Here is a 26,431-nt window from a genome sequence, read left to right as displayed (position 1 = left end):
ATTATTGCTATAATGGACACCTTTGTGTTAATCCTGTAGAAAATATTAAACATATCAAAACAACCAAGTGCAGCAGAGCACAAATATTGCTCATGCCGCCTCTCTGACCTCCACACACGTATTTTTTCAGCTCCTAAATTAACTTTTGCATACTGAGGGAGAGAGATACAGGAAATATTGAGGTTACACATATGTGAATAGAAACTGACTCACCACAGTCCTTTGCTTGTTGGGCAGGAAGACTCTAACAATAGGCTTCTGTGGAGACTTAGGGTTATTCCGTGACATATCAGCAGGGTTTTGATAAACTGAAAGGGATGAAGGTGCTACAGAGAGGCTAGAGGAGGAAGATGATGCAACTGTGTCTGTTGAAGCCGAACTGGAGACAGAAAAATCCGTTCCATTCCCCATGGATTCCAACAACTGCTGTTCTCTCTGCTGTAGAGCATCTAGTTTGCTGGTGTATTCTTCATAGGCCTGTGAAGGAAAAGCAGCTGTTTTAATCATGCAGCAGCCTCAGACAAAAACAGAAATCTAAATTCAGAATTAACATAGAAACATAGAATTATAGAATCATAGAACAGTTTCGGTTGGAAGACCCCTTCAAGATCATCAAGTCCAACCTTTGTCCTAGCTCTATCAACACCACTAAACCATGTCCCTAAGTACAACATCTGCCCATCTCTTAAACACCTCCAGGCATGGTGACTCCACCACCTCCCTGGGCAGGCTGTTCCAATGCCTGACAACCTTTCCAGTAAAGAAATTCTTCCTGATACCCAGCCTGAACCTCCCCTGGTGCAGCTTAAGGCCATTTCCCCTTGTTGTATCACTTGTTACTAGGGAGAACAGACCAACCCCCGCCTCGCTACAACCTCCTCTCAGGCAGTTGTAGAGAGCGATAAGGTCTCCCCTCAGCCTCCTCTTCTCTGGACTAAACAGCCCCAGGTCCCTCAGCCGCTCCTCATATGAGACATGCTCCAAACCCTTTACTAGCTTGGTAGCCCGCCTCTGTACCCTCTCCAGCACCTCCATGTCCTTCTTGTAGAGAGGGGCCCAAAACTGGACACAGTCCTTGAGGTGCGGCCTCACCAGTGCCGAGTACAGGGGAATGATCACCTCCCTGCTTCTGCTGACAGCACTATTCCTGATACAGGCCAGGGTGCCGTTGGCCTTCTTGGCCACCTGGGCACACTGCTGGCTCATGTTCAGCCGGCTGTCGATCAACTCTCCCAGGTCCCTCTCTGCCTGGCAGCTCTCCAGCCACTCCTCCCCAAGCCTGTAGCGCTGCTGGGGGTGGTGGTGGCAGAAGCGCAGGACCCGGCACTTGGTCTTATTGAAACTCACGGAATTGGCCTTGGCCCAGTGATCCAGCCTGTCTAGATCCCTCTGTAGAGCTTCCGTACCCTCAAGCAGATTGACACTTCCACCCAGCTTGGTGTCATCTGCAAACTTACTAAGGGTGCATTCCATCCCCTCGTCCAAATCATTGATAAAGATGTTCAACAGGAGTGGCCCCAGTACCGAGCCCTGGGGGACACCACTCATGATCGGCCGCCAACTGTATTTAACTCCATTGACCACAACTCTCCAGACTCAGCCATCCAACCAGTTTTTCACCCAGCAAAGCATATGCCCATCCAAGCCAAGAGCAGTGAAACAAGACACATTCTAAACTAATTCAAATTTCCTAGGAATATGAACAAAGTGGTCTGGTCATATTTTTCAGTAGACACAAAGAAGAAATGGCTTTCAATCCATTATGTTAAACCTTCTGAACCAACAACTGATTTTTTAATAGATTAAATGGGTAAGTGGATAAAATAAATCATAAGTCACAGTTTCAAAGCACCTGCACTAAAAAATCTAACTCAAACACTTTAAAGAAGACAGCAACCTTTAACAAATGTTGTCAGCTGCATTGCGAAACTACTGTGCTACAGCTAAATTTATCATTCTGTTGGAATGACAGCTAAAAACACCTAATGCAATAATTAAGAGAAAGCTGAAATCTGCTTTTCACCATCTGTATCTGACAGCTCACCTAGCTGATTGTTTACCATCTTTCACCTCTGGCACTACCCTTTCATACCAGGTAGTACAAAAAAAACCCCTTTATTTCAGTTAGAACACAACTAAGTTTGCAGAGTTACAAAGTCATCTGTAAACATGTAAAAGTGATCCTTTGAAAGAATTTTTTAACATCTGTACGAGATTAATTTGATTTTCCACAAAGTTTATGTAAAACCTGACTATACACTGACCAAGTTTCTTAAAACAAAAAATGCAGTAACGTTAAATTTGCCTGCTAAGTTTTCCTTAATGTAGCCAAGTCAAACATTATTGCCAAGCTCTATAATACAAATATGTATTCTATCTACATATATTTGTTTAAAGTTTGTTTCCATCAACTTTGTTTGTTACAAGAAAATTTTGATCTGTATCCAAGTATCCAAATTATTTCTTTAGCATATAAATGAGTACAGAGTATCTTCAAAAACCTGAATCAGTTAAGGAATGTGTGTTTGATGCTACACAAGTGTGTCAGTGTTAACCAAGGAACCGTTAGACTTTTACAGGCAAGAAGAAACAAAGATCTTACAAACCTAACATCTAAGTGCTAGGGAACAGAATTTTCTACTCAGCTCTCCAGCAAGACCAAGAGCTATGCCAATCTGCATACATTTTCAATGCCACAAGAAATATTTATATTAGGGAAAGCGACTTCCCCCTCCCCCCAAAATTAGCTTTCCTCAAGTTTTCTGTGCATAATGTGTTGCTAATTAAAGCTACAGGAGAACTGAACTGATCAAAAAGTCTGCAGGGTCACATGTTGAAAAAAAAAAAGTTAAGAGGAAAAATAACCAGCATTCAGTAGTGCTGCCACAAATACTACATTTTACTAGGAATTTATTTCTCCATGTTGTATGTGCAGGTTCACCTAACCCAGGCTGGCTTTGTCAAGTAAACAGTGGTTGGCCCCTCCCTTTTTATGAAGGTTTAGCATCCTCTAGGATGGATCTATGCTAAAAATTTGTGTCATCATCCCCACAGCATTAACAAAAAGAATGATAATTTGACAGTGAGGACTAAGAAAGAAAAAGTATTCTAAAGAATGCTGGTGAACAGCACAATTCCAAATACAAAATTTGATGGGTTCCATTTTTATTTTAATAAATGGACATAAATTGTAGGAAATTGAAAACTACTTATTATTTCTTTTAAAAACTGAAGATATCTAACATTTTACAAACAGACTCAAACTCTGAGACTTAAAATCAAAAATTTTCCTTCTAGCTCAATTCTACTGTCAAAAGTAAATTGAGAGGTTACCCAACTAGAAACAATGGCATTTCTTTGGCTGTACAGTAACAGAAGTGTGTCTCTCCTACTTCCAGGATCAACTTTTCTTGTAAATTCCAGTAAAAGCTCCATGTGCGAAGAATTATTTTCAGTAAACAAAAATTAAGAAACATAAACTGTTACCATTTCACCAATACTTTTCTAAATACTTACTTCCTTTTCTCATGAACATTGCAAAATATTACTTGAACACATGCAACATGACATTGCTTCCGGATACTTGTAGGCTCAATTCCTTCACAAAATTACACACATCTTTCAAAATACCAGATCCTACAATGTTTACAGTAGCAGCTTAATCTGTCAGTAACACAAACTCAAAGTCAAATGATTTACCTTAAGAGAATAAACAACGAGCATGGAAAGCTGGGAGCTGCTGCTGGTTTTGGGTTCTATACCACTAAACTCTGTATGAAAATCTCTCTATTTTTTTATGGAGACAAAAGCTCTCAAGTATTATACCACTACTCAGTGTCATAGCAGAAGATCCCATAATAAAACATAATGGAACTAGAAATGGATCCATACACTTTAAATACATTTTTCTCTTCTAAAAAAAATAATTATTTTTATACAGAAGGATAAACAGTACATGCAGCTCCAATAAAATCTCTTTTTCACAAAGATTAAGTACTTTGGCAAAACATTGGTTCCAGCTGATGACTAGCACCTGTAGATCTCACACAGTCAACAGCACCAAGTCAAAACACAGAATTATGCCAAGCAGTTAAACTGAAAGAGTATCACAACAGCAAAGCAAAGCTGACCTATGGCAAGCATTTCTAACTAAAAGAAAGATTATGCTGCAGAGGTGGCCAATCTGTAAGAGACACCTGCAGCAGCACCGCCATATTAGCAGAGAGGCATCAACATCTACACAAGCCTTCAAGTCAGTCAAGTCCCTCTGGGTCAACTACAAGGCTGATTTCTAACATTGTTTTTCAAAAGCAAACAAAAAAAATAAAATTAAGTTTGTACAGCATCTAGCATGGAGAAGATTAAGCTGAACATTCAAGCATTCATTAAATTAAGGATTTTAAAGGCATTTCAGAAGGAAGAGTTTATGAAATCAATTAAGTTTATACATTTCCATTAAGAAATGAGTAACATTCTACAAGCAAACTTAAATCTTGCTTTCAGCTTGATATAGAATCACAGGAGAGGGAAAAAAAAAAAAGGAAGAAAAAAAAAAGGTTTGAAGGTATCCCTAGAAGTCATCTAGTCCAAACTCCTGTTTAGCAAACATGATTAAGTTCAATCAAGTTGCTCAGAGCCTTGTCAGAGTAAGTTTTGAAAGTCTTGAAGGATAGGAGACTCCACAACCTCTGGACAACCACTTCCAAGGCTCAAAAACCACTCCCATGATGAAGAATTTTCTCTTATGAAATTCACTTGATGCTATCTGTGATGTTGCCTCTTCCCCTTTTGCTGTTCGTGTCTGAAAAGAGTCTGGCCCTCTCTTTAGGTTGCCAGATCTTGCAGATTCCACCTTAGCCTTTTCTTCTCCAGGATAAACACCACCCCAACGCAGTCACACAGTAGTGAGGACACTGGTCCCTCTTCACACTGGCTACACGCTTGCTAACACAGCCTCGTCTGCAGTTTGCTGCTGTTACCGTGAGGCTGGGTTCCTAACAACACAGCTTGTTGCTCACCAGCACTTCCCGGTACTTCTGCAGAGCCGCTACCCAGCCAGCCGCCTGCCTGCACCAGTGGGCAGCCACCTCATCCCAGTGGCAAGATGTTGCAGTTGTCTGTTGTTGTGCTGCTTCTTGTCATGAAGCTTCCGTTTAACTCCTCCAGCTTGTTCATTAGTTGCCAAAACCAGGCTGTCCTTAATAACATATATTATCCTCAACAAATTTGTTTGCTGTATCACTACAGGGCTCCCAATTTAGTGTGAATTTGCAGTAGTTCACAAAGTTAAAGGAAAAAATATATTTCAAAAGCTATTAGATTCAAATTGGCACATCTTGCCAATCTACACATAATTCTATGGCTATCTAAAATGGAACAAAAAGTTAATTTTAATTATATTGCATAACAGTCTATACGCCTATCATATAATATAGTCTCACACATGTGAGAATGCTTCTGAGGCTTCAACTACGTAAAATGTATAAAGGCCTGGTAAGCTGCCAAGTCCACCTAAAGCATTAGAAGCTGGCATGTTTATACACAATGTACATACATGCCATAATACAATCAGCTGCTCACTCAGGAGCAGCAGACTTAAAAGCTACTTCTTAAATGTTCCAACCTATTGACAAAATAAAACCTGACCTCAGCAGTCAACAGAATTTCCATGATGTTATACAGATGTATCAACAGAGTTCTGTTGACAAGCCGATGATAAAGGATTTTCTCAAAAATCTGCGTATTTTTGCATTACATTTATATCATATGTGAAATTTGCTTTCTTGGGCCATAACCAGGCTATACATTCTAGGAAAAATATCTAAGGAAACAAGAAGCAACAAGTGAATTTTTTTTTTTTTTAATTAGTTTGGAATAAAACCAAGTAGCAAAATATGGTTTCTCCTTCTGCCTGCCCCCTACCACATCTGGTTAGAAACCCTGTTCTAAACTCAAGCAGACCAACTGGTTTTAAATTCTCTCTCTCCCTTCCTCAATCAATTTTAGATAATATCCACACATTGTAAGACTCCTAAAAGCCTAAACTACAGTTTCCTGGTTTTTGAAACTGAGATTGTGTTTCTATTTAAAAGATGTCTGACCTTTTAGGCTGTTGATCAAATGAAAATCCCACTAAGTTAAATGGGGCTGAAGATAGACAGTAACATACGTCAGGATTTCTTCATTTAGTAAGACTCCTAAATCTGTACTTAGTCTAACTTTAGACACTCCAGTTTTGGTCCAACATATTTGATCAGCATCTGTTAGGAGCCTGGTAAAAATAAATCTGAATTTCCCCAGAGAACCACCACGTTTCCCAGTGCCTGGACTCAGAGTAAGCATTTTCCTGGAATCCCACAAACAGTCTGAAATAATCTCAGATTCAGCACTAAGATCCGTTTCAGACTGCAACTGCCTGCTGTTGCAATAAGCATACTTTAGATCAGCAAAGAGGTAATCTTCTTTAATTAATTAATTTGACCTCCTGTGTGGATTCTTCAGATACACAGGAATAACAAATTAAATACGCTCCTGAAATTCAATAGCCAAACTCTCAAAAATGGCAACAGCAAGGCCTCCGAATAAAATATGTTTAATAGCCCAGGAAAAGAGAAAGCTAGGAAAAAACCTCAAAAACACAGCAGTTGGGGACAACATACCTCTACCCACAGGATTCTCATTTTAAATTGGTTCCAAGAGTAGTAGGAAATAGAATGATTCCTTCAGGACAATACTAGAAAGCTGACTGAGTTTTAAACTTATTTTGATAACACTACCATTCTATCTATGCATTTGTATACTGTTTATTTTGTGTGGAATATGGTTTAAAAAAAAAACAAAGCAGGCAGTTTGCTCTTGTACTGTTAACTGAAGTAACCTACAGGTCCAGGATGCGACTTCACACCACACTAAGAACTATTTACATGCAAATGGGCTAATACTGCTCAATTAAGTTTTCATAGATGAAGTGTTTGTAGATGATATTGTACATATAACTCCGAGGCAAGGGGACACAATGCATTTTGGAAGTTTAAATAGGTAAGGCCTCCCTGAACAGTCATTAAGAGTCTACAAAGGCTAACAAATCTGATTAAGTCATTTAAGTACAATCTCTCCTTTCTAAGTTTGAGCTGACTGCTTTTGGCCAGTCTGGATCTGCATAACCCATTTCAGTTTGTAAACGGCATTTTGGCCAATGATAAGTTGCAATGCACAGATCTTTAGTCTCCTTTCCCTAACTTAAGTCACCCTTTTCATCAGTACTTCTTGGTAAAGACAAAAAACAAAAAAAATTTGATGGCCATTATAGAAGAATACATAACTGCATATTTTAATCACTTTTACTGACTGAATCCCACCTTTTCCCAGTACCATAATATTAGACTTCTTTGCAATATAGATTTCCAGTGTTTACAATGCTTGGACAAACCCTTAAGAAAAGGATTTTTCCACAGTGAATCAGAAACTGTATTTTGGGAAACAGCACTTCAAGGACAGATATAACGCACTAAGAAATTATGTGGGAAGATAAAAATCATTGATGTTCTCAGCTGCTGTGATACAGAGTGTTTCCAAAAAACTTACCGAGGAGCTCCTGTAGACTCTTTCTCAGAATAAAAGAAAGACGCTATTAGTGATATTTCTACATCTACTGAATTAAGCAGTTATTTCAAATATTTGACAGTGATTTCCAGGGGTCTGTTAGATCTGAGATACAAGCTAACACAGGGGATGGAAGAAATTAATAATTAGGATTATGTAAGAAAGAATTTTAGCTACAAGCCATTTTTAGATTTTAATACAGCCATGGCTTACTACATTTATTATCTCTTCCAGTCGGAACAGAAAAGTTTTTCTTGTAATCATAGAATGGTTTGAGTTGGAAGTGATCTCAAAGACCATCTAGTTCCAACTCCCCTGCCATGGGCAGGGACACGTCCCACTAGACCAGGTTGCTCCAAGCCCCATCCAACCTGGCCTTGGACACTGCCAGGGAGGGGGCAGCCACAGCTGCTCTGGGCAACCTGTGCCAGTGCCTCACCACCCTCACAGTAAAGAATTTCCTCCTAGTGTCTAATCTAAATCTCCCCTCTCTTAGTTTGCAACCATTACCCCTCATCCCATCACTACCCTCCCTGATCAAGAGTCCCTCCCCACCTTCCCTGCAGGCCCCCTTTAAGCACTGGAAGGCCGCTATAAAGTCTCCCCGGAGCCTTCTCTTCTCCAGGCCAAACAACCCCAACTCTCTCAGCCTGTCCTCGTAGGAAAGGTGTTCCAACCCTCTGACCATCTTGATAGCCCTCCTCTGGGCTCACTCCAACAGCTCCATGTCTTTCTTGTGCTGGGGGCTCCAAAGCTGGACACAGTACTCCAGGTGGGGTCTCACAAGGGCAGAGTAGAGGGGCAGAATTACCGCCCTTGACCTGCTGGCCACACACCTTTTGACGCAGCCTAGGATACAGTTGGCTTTTCAGGCTGCAAGCGCACACTGCTGGCTCATGTTCATCCTATCATCCTCCAGCACACCCAAGTCCTTCTCCCCTGGACTGCTCTTAATCCACTAATCTAATCATATTAGAAAACATCAATAAGATTCCCAAAGCTATTACTAATTATAACAATTAAAAGAAAATTGTGTGGCTACGGGAATGTTTCTTTTTTCTGTTCATTTTGTTTCCTATTCCTGTACCTTATATGTGCACTCAGAAGTCTCTCTGCAGCTTCAGTCTCCTCCTCAGCCCCTGCTTTCCTGCCCTGAGAGTTTTCCACTCCCAGGCAGCTGCAAGCAAAGTAGCTCACCCAGGCTTGCAGGCCCTACTCCCCAAGCTCTACAGTCACCTTTTCAAGACCATCACTGAGGAGTGATGGACCAAGGCAGGGAGATACCCCTGAATTTGAGTATCCCCTCTTGCAGGGATAACTAAATATATACTGAATTCAAGACAGCACATGTCAATCACTTTCAATATTTCAAGAAATCCATTCCTCTTTTATAGTCAATTGATGAATCCTGAAATGATGGCTGCGATAATAGCTGTCAGTTTTAAAGTTCTTTTGATGTCAAATGCACTGAACCTCCCCAGAATTTAAAAAAAAAAAAAGTCTGCCACAAAAAACCCTGTTTCTGTCTTCTTACTCTCAAATGAGTACAGAAAAAAAAGCTTGTTAGCTTATATTTTCTTGAGCAACTGTAGGCGCAAACTCCTTTTTATTTCTAAATGAGGTGTATATTTCATATTCAATGCCCAAATAGTTTTACTACATCCTTTGAATGCTCAATTTTCAGAATTAATTTTCTTGTTCAGTTCTTCAGCTTTCCTTTGTGCACTTCCGCTCCCCCAACTCCTTCCTTTCCACCTTTAACTGAAATGCAATTTTGTCACCAGGTTCAACCACAACTTTACTTGACAGGTCTACAGAGGCAGCTCCAGCACAGGCCAGGAGCTGGTGCAAGGGGTGCCATAAGTTCTGTGAACATGAGCAGTTCGTAAGATGCACAAGAAATGAAGGATATAAAGCCAGACAGGAGTACAAAAGAACCGAAGAAATCCTATTGTACTGAAACTCTACACACCAGAAGATGGATGGATAGCTGTCAAGCTTTTCATAGGCATACAAAAAGCCATAGTTTTGCAGAAAGCATTACAATAACAAACTAGATGTTTGCAACAGTGAAAGATAATACAGGTGAGAGCAGAAATGTTCATTTGCAGATACTTGTCTAGCAATTAGCTTTGGCTAATTGCAACTTTTGCTAAGAGAAGCAAACAACATGCTTGCTGATAGCACTGGAGAGATGATCAACAGGCACAATCTACAAAAGTCCTTACAGGAGTCACATTTTATGGAAGATGCAAAGAGATCAGAGCAATGGAAGGAAACAAAATGAAGTGTGATACAGTCCTAGTAACAGACTAGCAAAATTACCCATACAGCCAGAAATAAGACTTCATCAAAACAATCAAAATATAAAAGTCAGAAGACGATGGACAGAGTATAAGTTACATTATCTTCCAGTTCAAGCACTTTGGAGAAAGTACACAGACCAAACCATCAAGACCTAGACATAGTCTAGATGCAAAAGCTTGAGGGGAAAGAGGGGTCATGCATAGAAGTCAGTGAGGATGCCCAGGTACAGAACTTGAGCAACAGGCCCGATACCGCACAGTGGCTCTGTACATAGGGAGTTTGCTATTTCTAACAGATGTCAGACAGACAAGTTACCTATTGAACCACTTAAGCTACCCACACATTCTACCCACTCTCCTGTTCTTTTTATTCATATCAAACTACTGTTTTTTCCTGAGTTCTGCATTTCCTAGAAGCAAATGTGTTCTTCCACACTTTATCACATTACACTCAGAGCTTTTTACATACAGCTTTGTCATTTCATGCTGCAACCAGGGTTGCTCTGGCCCTGTTTCTGACAGATGGAGGATACAGAAGTCAACACAGTATCTCTAGCAGTGGGAGATTAGAGTCAGGTAAATTGCTGCAAAGTAAATTCTGACAATAGAAAGCAATCCCCGTTCTTGAAAAGCCAAAAGTAGCCAAAAAGGTCGGAAAGGCACAGAAGGGATGCAGTAGACAACTGCTGCTGGGTTAAATGAACAGTCAAAGGCAGACAGTAATCTTGCTTCTGACTGTATCAGGTACTTTTTTTTTTTTTTTTTTTTTTTTTTTTTTTTCTTTCCTTCACACTTTAGTTCTACCACAGGAAATCTACACACTAAAAAAATGACAGGTTTGCAGCATTTCATTCTATTCACTCCAATCAATCCGACAATGATCTAATCTAAGCTAATGACCATCCAACTAGAAAGTTCCTCTCCTCTCTCACCTGCTTTTCAAGGTTCTTGGCTCACAGCTGCAAGCTCTTCCCCCTCCCCAACCTTAACCACAGCTTTGGGGCTCACTGGACTTCATCAGGAAGAAGTTCAATCTACCAACTGAATGGCAAACTAATTCAACAAAACCAGAATATTTTCCTTCTAGGTTAGTGATTGGAAGTGGCTTAGCCACTACTGTATTGCAACTGAACAAAGGACGCAGAAGAACCACATCGCAAAGAGCTGGGAAAAGCAAGGCTCTTTTCACCAGACTCACTGTCTCATGGGATAATTCAAATCCCCGTCACTCCCATCCTCCTCCCAATGGCTTACTGTTCCCTAGCCAGTACCAGCACTACTTGCCACAGGACCTACTTCATGATCCGGCACAACTCACTGCAGCGGAGTAACACCCTGCTCCGTCTTCCAGGGCTTCCTACCACGTTGATGACCCGGAGTTGCAGCTTCACCTCAGCAGCACATGGAACAATTGAACTTGCAAATCTGCTTTTAGTGTCATGGTTTGTAGTCACCAACTATTTCAGACTTACCATACTCTTTATACTATCATAATCATTTCCTAGTACACATTTATGACTGCAAACACCTTCTTCCCTAACAATGAACTACAGAATAATCAAAAGGCTTCCTGTGTAGAGATCTCAGTTTTACTTTAGATACAAGCAAGTGATAAATGGCTGTTATGAACTAACAACTTCATTACCTGAAATCCAGAATTAGTACAGATTAAGCTCATTATTATTGCAATTTGATACACTGTCTAATAAACCCAGCATACACGTGGCAATATTAAATCCTGACATATGGAATGAACTGGTTCATGTGAAAACAGAGGTGTGTTTATATACCACTAAGTAGTTAAAACAGTGATTAGCACTCATTCCATACACCCATTTCACACTAGCAATAACTAAAGCAACTATAGAGGGCCTCATTTGACCTTAACTGTTAAGGACGTTATGTCAACATTTGTATAATCAAGCTAGTGCCCTGCTCTGACATATTAAGACAAAAGCTAGAAGTACCTCAAATAATGAGATCTTTATTTTTAATTACCCAGTGCCTTTAGGCAGCAAATACAATTAAAAAGTCTACAAAAGAAAGCTGGTTGACCTCCCAGTTATTTCAATACTTGAGAGAACCAAGAAAAGGGCAGGGTTTGGAGCAAGTTATACCCATTCAATTCCTAATAGATGTAACTTATGCATGCAGTCCTTTTTTATGCTCTTAATGGTCCTACATCAATGCAACTTTATAAATCTGGAGTGATGAAAGAATCCAGAAATTTAATTTGTAGTTAGTTTACAAATTAAAGACAGCTTAAAAATGTTACTCCACTTCACAATTTAATGTATTTTTTTAAGAAGTTCCCTTCTACTAGTATCTTTTTTTGGATTCTACATGATTATTTTTCAAAGAGAAAAAAAGTGAAGTCAACTGCTTTAAAGGCAAAGTCAGTCTTGGAAGAGGTTTTCATGTGTATGCATATGTATTTGCTTTTAACAACAGAGCTTGCATTTTCCTATCACACACAATCTTCCTGCCCCGCCTCTGCACCTAAAAATGATGCTTTACATTTCAACTGCACCTACACAACTACTAGACAATGCCACTGATCTTCCCCTGCTGATGCATACCAGGAATCCCATACAGTTCCTCTCCATCTCCAGGGAAAGAGCTGTTTCTAAATAGACAAGGAGAATATTCTCTTTTTACTACGGGTATTCTCAGTTTTAACATAAGATGCTTCATATAAGATTAAGATAATGCACCATTAATCTAACCATGTTCATTTGAATGTAAACTTACCTCTAAATATATCGATGGTGGGTTATGCTCTCCTCCAAATTTGTCTAGCAGTGCCTCTATATGTTCTTGTGTTAATTTAATCATCTGTTTGATATTCCACACCTAAAACAGAAAATAAAAAAAAAATTATAATCAAAAGGAGCCTAGAGAATCTGTCCTAATACAAAAAAAAAAAAAAAAAAACCAACATTTTCTTGATATTTTAATTATCAGTAAAGGAGTGCACAAAGCCATTCCATTCATCCACTGTCAGGAATACACAGCTTGCTTTTGAGATAAACAGAGAAAAATTACATTTGGTTTTAAAATTCAGGAGCCATTGAATAAACAACTTTTAAGAATGGTTTATTTTTCATGTTTATCAAAAATCATATTCAGTATTTTCCTTGCAAGACTTTGCAACCCAATTTCTACAATACTACGAAGTTTAGTGAAGGACTTCTATCAAACCTTATGTAATCTTTGTAAACAACATTCACAAAACCTAGACCTTGTGTTCTATTTGCATAGGAATAGGATGTCTTGCTCTTAAAGAGCACCTTCTATACTCTGACTTCTATACCCAGTCTAACCTGCAAGTTTTCTTACAGACCTTGGACACGATCTGAAAAAGATATCTACCTTGAGTGCACAGAGCAGACCTATGGCACTGTACTATGAAACATCTCAGGTTGTTACTCCTCCTTGATCTTGAAAGTTAGTTTTAGGACTTTGAGACTATTGTAGGTGAACAGTATTATGAATCCTAATTTATACCTAAAAAGGCAGCAAAGCACAAACCCAAACATTTAAAACAATACCACTACACTGATTTAAAAAGCTACTTCAGTCCAACCAAAGTCAGAGTTTTTTAGCTAGGGAAGCGGAAGGAAGAGAGAAGAATCTGTTCTTCATAAGTACTCTTATTCAGACTATTTAACAGGAAAAAATCATTATGTCAGCTATTAGATCCAGGATGGAAGAAACGATGACTATAAATATAAACAGTGCTTCTTCCAAAGGGATTTTAAAGATTCCTGATACCTTCTCCAGTTCAACTCTTTTCTACTTCACAGATTATAATATATGCAGCCTCAACACCAGGTATGGATTTACAAATTGTGACAACCTACCACTTTAAAAATAACATGCAAATAACCTCCTATTCTAAAGTAGGCACCAATAATAGGATCCAATCCAAGCTAGATCAAAGCAAGTTTTACTACATAACTTGAGATGTTCACAAAGAGACAAACTCTAAAATACAGCATTCACGTTTTGCACACCACCTTATTTACCCCTTCTAACTCTAGGCATCAGTTACTGGACAGCAATTTCCTAAAGTAAACTAAGAATTGATTTACTTCTAGCCCAAGCTTTAGAACAGACACCAGAACAAAGATTTCATCAAGGAGCTACAGTCAAGCAAAACCAGTTTGCTCAAGAACATGCAATCAAACTACAAAGAGTGAGGGGGAGTGGGGGACACCAAACAAAGACTGTACTATTCAAGTATTCTGCATGTAAATTCCCTTGAGGCAACTGTGGAAGACATCTTGCTTCTCAACTTGCAATCAATTTATTATGTTGAAGCTAGGACTGCCCACCAGCAAAGAGAAGGATTTCTGTATTTTGCTAGTTTTCTCAAGATGGCAAGGGCTAGTTGTATGCTTGGTGAAAAGGAAGAGCTTGAATCAACACTATTTCAATTAACATGTTCAATATAAGAGTTTAGGATGTTTAGTTACTGTGCAACTGGTAACATGCTGTTAACCTAGGTGCATATACAGAAAATTCCTGGCAAACTAAGGAATCATCTCAGGATTACCTTCAGAAACAGGTTTCATTATCACACAACGCAACTGCTATTATTTGGTTATTCTGGCAATTTCACGCACCAGAAGTTCTCCTCAACATGTACTGTACCACAACCAATATCAACAATTTACTGTACTTAAATGCCCGGCAATGGGGAACATGGGAAGGAAAGATGCTTCACCGAAAAAGTAACCCAGAATTGCAGAAGGTTTGAGGCTGGAAGGGACCTCTGGAGGTCATCTGGTGCAACCCCTCCTCAAGAAGGCTGCCCAGGACCACGTCCAGATGGCATTTGAATACCTCCAAGCAGGGAGACTCCACAGTCTCCCTGACCAACCTGTGACAGTGCTCAGTCACCCTCACAGTAAAAAAAAGTGTTTCCTGATGTTCAGAGGGAACCTCCTGTGTTTCAGTTTGTGCCCATTGCCTCTGGCCTTGTCACTGGGCACCACTGAAAAGAGCCTGGCTCCATCTTCCTTTCATCGACTCTTAATCACCTTTGCGGCTCTTCACTGGACTCTCTCCAGTATGTTCATGTCTCTCTCGCACCGGGGAGCCCAGAACTGGACACAGCACTCCAGTGTGGGCTCACTAGTGCCGAGTACAATGAACCCCTGTCAAATGACTTTCCAAATACTTTTTTTGAAGATTGATGATGAATAACTTCCTTGCTGACATGTTATTTTCTATTTTGTGTCCATAGCCACAACCTTGCTTCTCTCTTCTCTTGCAGTAAAGATACAGAATAACAAATATAACTTTCTGTGAGCAACAGCAATATGCACAAGAGAAGCATGTTATTTAGAAGACGTTGGCAAGAGAATCAGCCTCTAAGAAGCGTAGAGTTCTTCCTGCAAAGTTAATATCATGACAAGAGCAAAACCTGAGTGACTAACAAAGAAAAAAAAAAAATTTAAACTGTTTTCACCTGAAGAAGCTGAAATTAAAATCTAATGGAAGACAACATTGCTCAGAGGAGCTGAAAATAGTGCCCTGTATTACCTACTATATAGCTGTACACTAAATCAAGAGCGTTTCCACAAGTGAATCTTACAGGCAAAGTTAATATGGATTTGTATCATCTTAGAAAGGCTACTCGCACAGTTAAAAGTACACTGAAGGCAGAAGGGAATTTATCAAAGTCAACCATAGCAACAAATCATTACTTGTTGCTCACAGAAATGGAAAACCTATTTTGTGTGCCATATTCATCAAAAGTCTTCTGACAAGCTGAAAAAAAACTTTCACAACTCTAGTATTGACTAGCATAATCTATCCCTAATCAAGTACACACAAGAACACATATGCCGTGGCAAATTTCCAAGCTTCACAACTTCCCTTTAAGTGGCAACTTCTACTTATTTTTACTTGTAGAAAATTCACCTTCTGGCTTCCCATATCAGTGAATATGCTTATACACAACTTTTTGTGGTCCAGAGCAACCTTAACTAGCTAGCTCCTTGAGAATCAACCCCGGTGCAAGTATATTGCATCCTATTATGCAGGATCTATGAGTATTTCAATTCAATTGAAGCATCGTGGTTTAACCCCGGCCGGTAACTCAGCCCCATGCAGCCACTCACTCACTCCCCTCTCAGTGGGGTGGGGGAAGAGAACTGGAAGAGTAAACGTGAGAAAACTCGTGGGTTGAGATAAAGACAGTTTAACAGGTAAAGCAAAAGCTGCACATGCAAACAAAGCAAAACCAGGAATTCATTCACCACTGCCCATGGGCAGGCAGGTGTTCAGCCATCTCCAGGAAAGCCGGGCTCCATCACCTGTAACTGTTACTTGGGAAGTCAAACGGCATCACTCTGAACGCCCTCCCCAGTTCCTCCTCCTTCCCTCAGCTTTATATGCTGAGCATGAGGTCATACGGTATGGAATATCCCTTTGGTCAGTTGGGGTGAGCTGTCCCAGCTCACCAACTTCTTGTGCACCTCCTACTTGTGGTTGGGGTGGTGTGAGTAGCAGAAAAGGCCTTGACTCTGTGTAAGAACTGTTCAGCAGTAACGAAAACATCCTTGTGTTATCAATACTGTTTTCAGCACAAATCAAAAACACAGCCCCATACTAGCTACTGTGAAGAAAATTAACCCTATCCCAGTCAAAACCAGCACATGAAGGAACTCAAGCCTCTTCCTAACTGGAATTCAAAACTGTGCTCTCTGCAAGTGACCTCAAGCAACTCAAAAATGTCTGCTTCTGCACACCACAGTACCCACAGCTTCCACCTCACAAAAAATACACCATACCTGTTGCACTCACACAGCCAGCAGAGCCAGCAGCTTCAGCCTGTCTTTTTTCCTCACTGACCTGCTTGTTCAGATAACTCGTGTCAGCTGTCTAAGTCAAGACATATCCCCATCATCTCTGTGGAAAAACCCTGAAACACTAGGTTCTTAAGAATTAAATCTCTTCAGGTCAGCAGCCCTCACAGACATACAGGTTTCCTTCAACTGTCCAAATAAAACTTAAGTGTACAAAAAATTGCCTAGGATTTTAGTGCCTCATTCCCCAGAAGCACATACATTCCAGGACAGCAGCAAAGAACTACCTAACAACAGAGACAGCAAACACAGGTACTATAGAATCCTTTTAGCAATCAGTTCTGGACCAAAGAGCTTGTTCCTACACAACAGAATAAACCCACGTTTTTCAAGTTAAACGTGCACACATTAATACCATTCCTTCCTCGAGATCTCACAGTAATCCCTTTATCCACATTTTATTCACACTTTCTGTAGAAGTAAAAGAAAACGGCAGAAGCCTGCTGGTTATGAAGAAAGAACAGACCTATTTTTTGTTACTCTTATGAGCACTCCACTACACTTAGAAAACTCCATACCTGTAGGAAACCATAAACCCACAATTGCCAAGTATCTTGCAGAAATACAAAAATCGATGCCAGCCTAGAAGACAGTTCCTAGAAATTTTAATGTATTCTGAAGTAAATCTGAAATGCGCCCAGTGCTGTCCACACGCAAGCCCAGTCCCTTCCCACAGGAAGCAGCATGGCTTTTTTGAGACACGCTGTTTCATTGTAGTTCCACGAAAAAGTAATGAATCCTTTACAGCTTGGATAACCTTATAATTTTTCCAAAAAAAGCCTCAAATAAATTTTTCTGTCCTATCTGGTAGCATTAGGTTGAGGTTATTCTCTATCACAAGAGATTAGATTTGATTCTCCTTTTACTGCTGCTGACACAAGGAAGATGACGCAGGCTAACATGGACACAGGCAGCCAGAAGACTGGAAATATTCCAGATGTACTGGAATATATCAACTTGTATCTGCCTACTGTGGATAATTGTGCATTAATTTTGCAAATAAGCGCTCCCTTGCAATGTAATAAAGACGATGACCTATTTCAAGCCAGAGGCAAGTCAGATACAGTAGAAGCCTAAATCCATTCTATTCAGGGAAGACCATGGCTCCACAAATGCGAGGCTATAAGACAAAGTTATTTTCACACCCTTTGCTGCTTGTCAAAATACACATTGCCTGAGACAGCACAAAGCAAACTACCTTTTACACTTTTTGCACCTGACATCAGTACTCAAATCTTGCAAAACATCCCAACTCTAAACCGTACGATTCACATTTGGTAGAAGACACCCAAGAGTTCAAATCGATTCTGAAAAGAAAAAAAGCCATTATTTGTCCAGTCACAGTATATCCTGAATTTGGACTATCACACTGTGATGATGGAGAACACTTCGATAGAATCAACTAGGTAATTAAAAAAAAAAAAATTAAGCATTTGATATGGAAACTGCTTTATAAGGACAACAAAATCATCAATACCTACCCAATACTATTCTAATCAGTCCCTTCAGGCTTCTTTCTTGTACAATCGATACAATTGCTTGGTCCACTGAGACAGGATCCACTTTGTCAGAAAACGCTTCAGAAAACTGTCATGTATGAGATTGTTCTTAGCTGGACTAATGTCTGAACTAACTAGAAAGTGAAGTGTTAAGAGTGAAAGAGAGGGAAGAGGACACATGGATGGAGTTAATAACTCAGCACCCCACCTCAGCATTCACATGTCAAGATGCAGAGTCCGCATCTACCAGTTTCTTTGCTGAAAGTCACTGTTACCTCTTCCCCACATTTTGGTGTCTTTTCTTGAGATACTTTCTCCCCTCATCAACCTTAAATGATGCTAGTCCTCTTCTTGCCTCTTACAAAGCTTGCTTTTCATGTTCTGCAGTCATCTGGTGGAATATGCACATACAGTGGGAAGGATAGTCCTTTCCTTCTTCCTACACTTCAGGCTCTAGCTCTTCTCCACCTCTCAGTGGAAGCTTCTCTCAACTCGCACATCCACAGTGTTAATTTTTGCACTTTTCCTACTCTCTGCTGGCTCTTCATGCTTACCACATTTTCAACAGTGTAGTTAAACTTTTTATTAAACAAATATGAAAAATACAAACAGCTGGAAAACTTCATGGAATTGAGAACCAGCCTGCAAGGAGTTTCACACAGAGTTTACACAAGCGATATGAACATCGGCATTGAGGCTGCCTTCCTAGATTATCTTCCTCAACTTTTTATTAATGTTGGTGAGTCATTTTTATCACAGCTCCTTTACAGTGTCTGAGATACAAAATTTGACAGTCTATTTTCATTGTTGGCTAGCTATACAGTTCAGAATGAGTCCACTAAAATTTACAATCACAAAATAATAAATAAGTTACAGCCCACAAGATCTACAAGAGTTACTGTAGCCAAGAGAAAAAGGATCCAGTATCTCCTTTTTCACAAAAGTCTATGAACATATCTTTCTACACTGATGAAGAATGGCCTTGGTGAAGATGTATAACAGTACGTTCAAGAAGGAAAATCCCCAAGAAGAGGTACAAGATTTTTCTGTACCATCCTGACTGATGACTAGGATCATAACTAGGTCAGCTAACACAGTACTGTTACCAGCAGGCATCTGCTGTAAGCACAGCAGTTAGTAAAACATTAAAAAGGCTTAAAGATGAAAAATGTTTTCCATTTGACATTTTTTAGGAAGGAAAGGCCAATTCTTAACCCCCTGCAATCAGTAACGCAGGTTTTCAACTAAGTCTGTTGTGACAGTGTTCCCATTAAGCAAAGAAACCTCACCAAAACCAAACACCCAACAACTCCCTCCCTACTCCAAAAAACTAGGAAACATCTGGCCAACTTAATGCTCAAGTATCAGAGTATCGTCTTTTAGGAGTTTGCAGCAGAAACTCTACTGAAAAAGTAAGTGGAAGACAAACACACTAGAAGAGTTGCTTTCTTTACCAGAGGATTTCCACCACACAAAATCCTGGTATTACTAACACTCAGTTTTTACTTAATATTCTTGCATCGCTCATTTATTTGCAAACCATCAGTTGCAACTGAGCGCAATCTATGTCTTTTACTTGGTTTGATTCTAAATGCAAATTGAATTGCTCATCATTCAGCTCTACTTTTAAAGCAGAATAAACACCCTTTCAGTGGGTCAGACCTCTTTGCCTCTTAAGTTGCCTCCTCTTTAACAAAAGGAATTCAGACTTCAAATGTTGCTTACTTCTTGCAAGTGTTGAAAAAATTTTTTTTAAATACAATGATAAATCCTTAAGGATAATGGTCAATAAAGACCACCCTTGTAATACAACTAAGCAGTTTCTCTATAAGAACAAAGTTACCAAGAGCCTTAGGCACCTAGAAGGTGGGTGCAATTATCCTAGTGTCCTTGGCTACTTACCCTGCTCCCTTCCTTACTCTTTCTCCCAAACTTAAATCTTTAGCTGAACCATTTCAGCACGCCAAACAAGCAGAAAATGGTTCTGTTTCTCACGGTTAGTTTTCTGTCAGCCTAGGGTGCCGAAACAGCTTGGCAAAGGACCCAGTGACCACCTGAGCCGGTGCAAAAAGTCACCTTTCCTCTCTACAGCCCACAGTTACGTGGATTCAGGCTACCATGAAGCAGCAACCTTCCTGTTTAAGTTTCAATTCTCTTTCATTTCCCCATTTTTTTCCACCACCTGCCATCTTTGCTGCTTGCTGCTAAGTAGAATTTGCCTCCAAGCACTATAAAAAGGAAAGTTAACAAATGTTTTCTACCACAGTAGAATCCCAGAGTGTGAAAAATAAGAGGTGTCTGTATCCTTCTCATTAACCACCAGTTGCACAGCTTTCTTTGATCTAACTAAATCTTTAATTACACATTCCTCGAGGCTTTTGAGTTGCATTACTACTAGTCTCTTTTATTCACTTTGGTACTAATTCAGTAGTCACGAGGATCATGCACAGATCAAGTTTCATAAAATCTGCTGTATTTATGTATGAATTTAATAACTTCTCTGTAGACTGTTACAGGTTTTTTTTTTTTTTAAAAAAAAAAGGGGGGGGGTGTGACACCTATCCAGATTTTGCAACTTACTTAAGAACTCAATTTTGCTTTAGAGAGGTAACTACCTCAGACTGCTAACACGTTAAATCCATACAGCAGTGAAATTTTAAAAAAAGACTGCCATGCATACACCAGACTATTTCTCCGCACACCTTGAGCTGAAGACAAGTCATATTTGTAATGGAAAGCAAGCAGCCAACCAGCTAATTACAATAACTGCCTATATGAAGCAAAGACTGGGCAAGCAGAGCTTTTACACAGCTTGGGTCACGTTAATTAAAACGACAAAACAAATAAACTCAGTCTCAGCTGAACTAAAGAACTTACTCTGCTCTCTCCTTGCCAGAGCCTCACACAATTAATTAGACTACACAGAAAGCATAATCAGCATCTATTTAAAAGTTCATCTTATCAATCCATAAAATAATTTGTAACACATTTTGCAATATTCCACCACTGAACTACTGCTACACTGTGCATGTGTTTTCTACCAACCAGTCAGGAAACCTAAGAGTCAGCTGGAATTCTTGGTTAAGTACAAAAATATTCTGTTTGTTCAGAAATATCTGTGATGGAATGAAGTAACTAAGGTATTCCTTTTTTATCACAAACAGGCCTCAAAACTTGAAACAGAGCAAATGTATTTTTTTTAATTTGTAAAACACAAATAATTTGCTCCCAATCACAGAAGAGTGTCAAGGAACTGCCACAGAAACCATGTTCTCCTAAATGGCATTCTATGTTCCACTCAGCAGAACATGCTGCCTTAGTAACCCTCGTACCAACATGAAAAAAAAAAAAAAATTAAAAGGCAGAACTGGTTCCTTGCCACTCATTGTAGAGTTAGGAGAGTTTTAAAAAAAAAAAAAACACAACATAAACCCAAACCAAGATAAAACAGCTACCATAGAAGGATGTTCAAAACAACCATTTAGTCTAGAAAACTGGAAAAAAAAAACAAACAACCTGCTGAAAAAGATATTTTCATTTCACTCAAACTTCAGCTGATCAAACTGAAGAACTATTTAGTACATAAAACATGCTGCAAGACTTATAACCTATAACTACTGAATCAAAAGACTGGAAAAAGTTACACCAATCTTCAACAAAGTACATAAGCTTAAAAACACCACAAGAGGCTTTATCAGCATTTACAAATTGTATTCTAGCAAAATATAAGAATGCTTAAAGAAATCCTTTCTGAAAGCTACCTGAGATGATGCTAAAGACTCACGTTTAAATCTATTTACTTACAACTAATTAGAGAGAATGTTTGACCTATTAAGATTTAATGAATAAATTTACAAAACCAGTTCAAAGACTGAGGCACCAATATACAACCATCCAGTTCCAAACACATCAATACTACCAACATCTTAAAGTCATAATGATGTATTTTATTTCATATTGATTTTATGCTGCTTTTCAAGCACTATTAGTGAATAATTAGTAGGAGAGAGAAAGAAACTAGACACGCTACTCGGACATCAGAAATGCCCTCAAAACAATACCTTTATCTGACAAAGTAAAAAAACCCAAACAACCACAATTAAAAATTCCCAAGTCTGTGCTCCAAGCACCAGAAAATGTTTACTGAACACAATGTAGCTGCATTTGAAGAGTATTTACTATTTATCATTGCATTTAACAACAGCTTTACTAATGACTATACTGTTTAAGGGGCCCCACTATGTAAGAGATGAAGATATTACAGCTTGTATCCCCCTTTTTGTGGTAAAAAAAAGCCTCACCACCTAATTACGCAACATATTTTTAAACTGCAAGTACAGTTTGTTCATTAACAACCTTACTTGCTTGCCTCCTGGAAGAAAGATTTCAAAGTTGGTACCCTTCATGTAGCAACTGAGTTGCCTCTTCACACTAAACTTTGTGCAGGTATACTGGGAGAACCCCAAAAATACTGCACTTGATCAGAAGTGCCTTAGAAAAACAAAAGCTTCCTTCAATGCCCAAAGACACTCCTATGATCTCTTGAATTCAGTATCAATAACGTGGAGAACTCATCTGATGCCAAGCACTACTATACCTGCACTGCATGACAAGCTCCAGTCTGAAAAGAGCACAGGTTCTGTTTTCTGATCTTTAACGTTCATGTTGGTTGGGGAGGGTCATGGTGGGATGACAGCTGGCAGCACTGTTCCCTGAAAACTTGCGCCTGAACTCACAGCACCTTCAGACAATGGGAATGGTTAAAAGTTAGACCTTTCCCCGTTTCACCCTTTTTTTGTTAGGGTCCACATTCATAAAATGTCATCAGAAACTAAGAATAAAGGCAGGCACTGTTGCTGCTCCTTCAAAACACACAAATGCTAAAAAGGTGGAGTAACAAGCCAAACACTTGCAGCAAGCGGTTTAAACAGGAAAAAAAAGAGGAAAAGGCATGTAATTCTGCATCAAGGAGTCTTGTTTAACTTTAGCACTGGCCACAGAAGAGGAAATCAGTTGCACAAATACATATTTCATCATTTTGGAAAGAAGCTGCACACAGGAGGGAAGATTAGGAGGATTCCATTGTACGCCCAGAAAGCTGAAGAACAACTGGAATAAAAAAAATGAAGCAAAGAAACACGTGTATCGCATACTGACGTCTGCGTCCTGCACCAGCTATGAGAAAGTAGCTGCGTTCACACACAGATGTGTGAACAGTTGAAATTACGAAAACCACCTCACACCTCAAAAACCGAAATACTGTACCTAGAACTCTCATGTGGTCAAAGCTGCTGGAAAAGTATACTTGCTATATACAAGAAGCTCACAAAGGACCTTCACGTCCCTGCCACACTGGCAAAACTACGGCATGTAATCATATTTCTGCGAAAGGTATGCTCAGAAGCAGGCCAGAGAGACCAAATGATATTGTTACAACCTAGCACGGGAAGCTCAAGACCATAAAGAACTCACATGTCAGGATCTAAACCTGGCAAGCCCAGCTAAGGAAGCCTCAGCTGAACAAGACTTCTCATTTGAATATAAAAAATTAAGGCCAGTACGGTTTCATGGGACAGAGATGATCTTAAAAAAAGAACAAAAGGCAGGGGGAGGGGGCACCCACCATACTACCACTACTTCCCCTAACCACATTCCTTTTGTCTCCTACCTTGCAGGTTTGGAGCTCATTAGGTGCCACGTTGAGGAGATTTAGTTCACCAAGCTTGTAGAAAACTAATCAGCAAAAGCGATGCTAATTTTCTTTAGTGTTGGCGAGTTGAATCAACTTGGGAAAGGACCTACATGGTACTAAGTTGGCACAAGGCAGCGAGCCAGCTCAACACAGGCATGGGCAACAGCAAAACCTCCCTGTCTGGGTGGCAGAGCACCATTTGACTGACTTCAGTGCAACTACAGTGACAGGGAGCAGCACCAACCGTTAGGGACTGTGGTTAGGAGAGAGCATTTCTACTATACTATACATCACACCACCCTTCAAAAGTGAGCGGTTCAAACTGAAAAAACTCACACAAAACTGACACTTGGCCAAAAAAGCGTTCCCCAAAAAAAACCTCTTAAACCTGAAGCAGTTTCTGTCTAAAGCTGGACTGGAAGAGAATTAGTGATTTCATGATCATCTGAAACCTTCTGTTTCTCTTGGATGTACAGATAAAATTATACTTCCTTCTAATTGAAATTCCCTCCAAAATATTTCATGCAGTCAAATTTTCTATAAAAATAACAATTAATAAAAACTGAAATACAGATTTGTTACAAAATAACAAAACAAAGTGGAAAATTGGAGCTTTAAGGAAAAACTTTTTTTTTTCCAGTTTGTTTGTTTTAAAAAAAAAATGCTACTATCAAAAGATATTGCCATAAAAAAAAAAACAACCCTCATTTGCCCTACAGTATTTTTAACGGCATGCAACAAAGAATTGCCTTTCCTGGCTAAACAACTATCAAGAAGGATATTATTAGAACAGCTTTAAAAATAAGAAGTCTTTAACAATTACAACAAAATATAAATGGGAATAGCATTAGTGGCTTAAGCAACAACATAAATTAACAAAAAACTCAGTTCCAAACACTTTATATCCAATCAGCTAGCGAATATCCAGAGAGACAAGGAACAAGCCTCCTGAGACATCAAAACTTCTCAGAAGAAGCTACTATTCTATTAAGCAAGTTCTGTGTAACCAAACAAGCTACCAGAGGACAGAGCTGTTAATCCTATTGCCTTTTGGGAAAAACATCATAAGCAGAAATCTCTCTAATATCCCCACGAAAAGCCAGTATTCCAAGGTGGCGTTCTAATGTTTGATCTACCTTGCCACAAATAAATCACAAAAAGGCCGAGGAAAAAAAGACATGAGGTCATCAAAGTCATCATCTTTTCTACACCTGGATCAACCTTCCCCAAACACTCCTGACATGTATTGGCCTGTGGAAGCAATGGGATCTATTAATGGAAATTTTATAAATAAGTTAAGAAAGTCTATTTTCATGCTTCAGCATCCTTAGCCATGAAGAAAATGGTCTAATAGTAGTGTGAAACCATCTCCTCTGCTGCCATTTAAACTCACTACTTCTGGTAGTCACTGCCACAAGCCTCAAGAACAAGTTATTTGCATTCTTCTTTGCACCAGATTCAACAATTTCCATCTCTTTTTCAAATAACCTCGTCTTTTTTTTCTGTCTTTCCCCAAAGTTCTGATCTTCTAGACTTCAGATCACCCCTATTATTCTTGTACAGACTCTCCCCTGCTAGACCATGTATTTCTCAAAGCTGTGACTCGAAGTCAGAGACAGTATTCAGCTACGGCCTTTGCTCTGCTGTGCAAAACAAAATAATTATTTCACTTGTCTTTTGAGAAATACTCCTGTAGAATACTAGCTGGATACGAAGCATCTTGTAGCTAAAAGTTTAACTTGTCCTCCCAATTAAATAGGATGTCATTCACAGACTATAAAGTTAGCTCAACCACTGAACGCAAAAGCAATGAAACATAATTGGGATTCAACACAAAATGTATTCCCAAAACTACAAAAGCAATTAAGTAAAAATATGCTTATATAGTTTCAACTTTCCAAATAAGTAGCACATTTAATTGTAAACTCTTCAGAGAAACAGAAACTTAAAAGGAAAGTTCTTCTAAATCCCAGCATGATAGGTTCCCTAAATGTTATTGCGACAAAAACACCCCCGTAGTTTTTCTTGGTGTACCTACGTTACTTTGAGAACCCACCACTTACTTCACACTATAAGGTTAGAGGCGCCTTTTCATTCTATGTATTTTATTCTTCTCCTTAAATCTGTTTTATAAGATTAAGGTTTCTAAATATATAACTAATATTCATGCAGGATAAATTCCAGCATTGCTGCCTAGAAAACAATCGACCGTCCAACAGCTCAGGCCCTCACTTCACAACCTTCAAAGTAATTTTTGTCTTCCAAAGAGCAGTTCAGGGCACAAAGCTCCAAGTACAGAAAATCCCACTTGAATTATTTAATATTGGTGTAAATAATCTCTAGCAACAAGAACAGAGCCTTTCCTCCCAGCTGTCACACACTCCTTACTATATCAACAACCCTGTAATACTCTGAAAACCTTCCATCCAAACAATCTCTTGTCCCGAGAATTCA

General features: G+C 39.3%; 1 protein-coding gene across 2 annotated transcripts in view; it reads right to left on the bottom strand.

The window, feature by feature from the left end:
• The window catches only part of BRAF (B-Raf proto-oncogene, serine/threonine kinase), an 82,146-nt gene that overhangs the window by 52,453 nt on the left and 3,262 nt on the right, over positions 1-26,431 (bottom strand). For both annotated transcript variants that reach the window (XM_086479446.1, XM_086479452.1), the window contains exons 2-3: positions 12,660-12,761; positions 214-477 (exon numbers count right to left, since the gene is read on the bottom strand). In XM_086479446.1, the coding sequence (XP_086335572.1) occupies positions 214-477; positions 12,660-12,743 (348 nt within the window). In that variant the 5' untranslated portion in view covers positions 12,744-12,761. The remainder of the gene's footprint in view (positions 1-213; positions 478-12,659; positions 12,762-26,431) is intronic.

The sequence above is a fragment of the Leptosomus discolor genome, chromosome 1 (genome assembly GCF_034619465.1).
Source record: "Leptosomus discolor isolate bLepDis1 chromosome 1, bLepDis1.hap2, whole genome shotgun sequence".
Lineage (NCBI taxonomy): Eukaryota > Metazoa > Chordata > Aves > Leptosomiformes > Leptosomidae > Leptosomus > Leptosomus discolor.
This window is presented reverse-complemented; position numbering and strand designations above follow the sequence as displayed.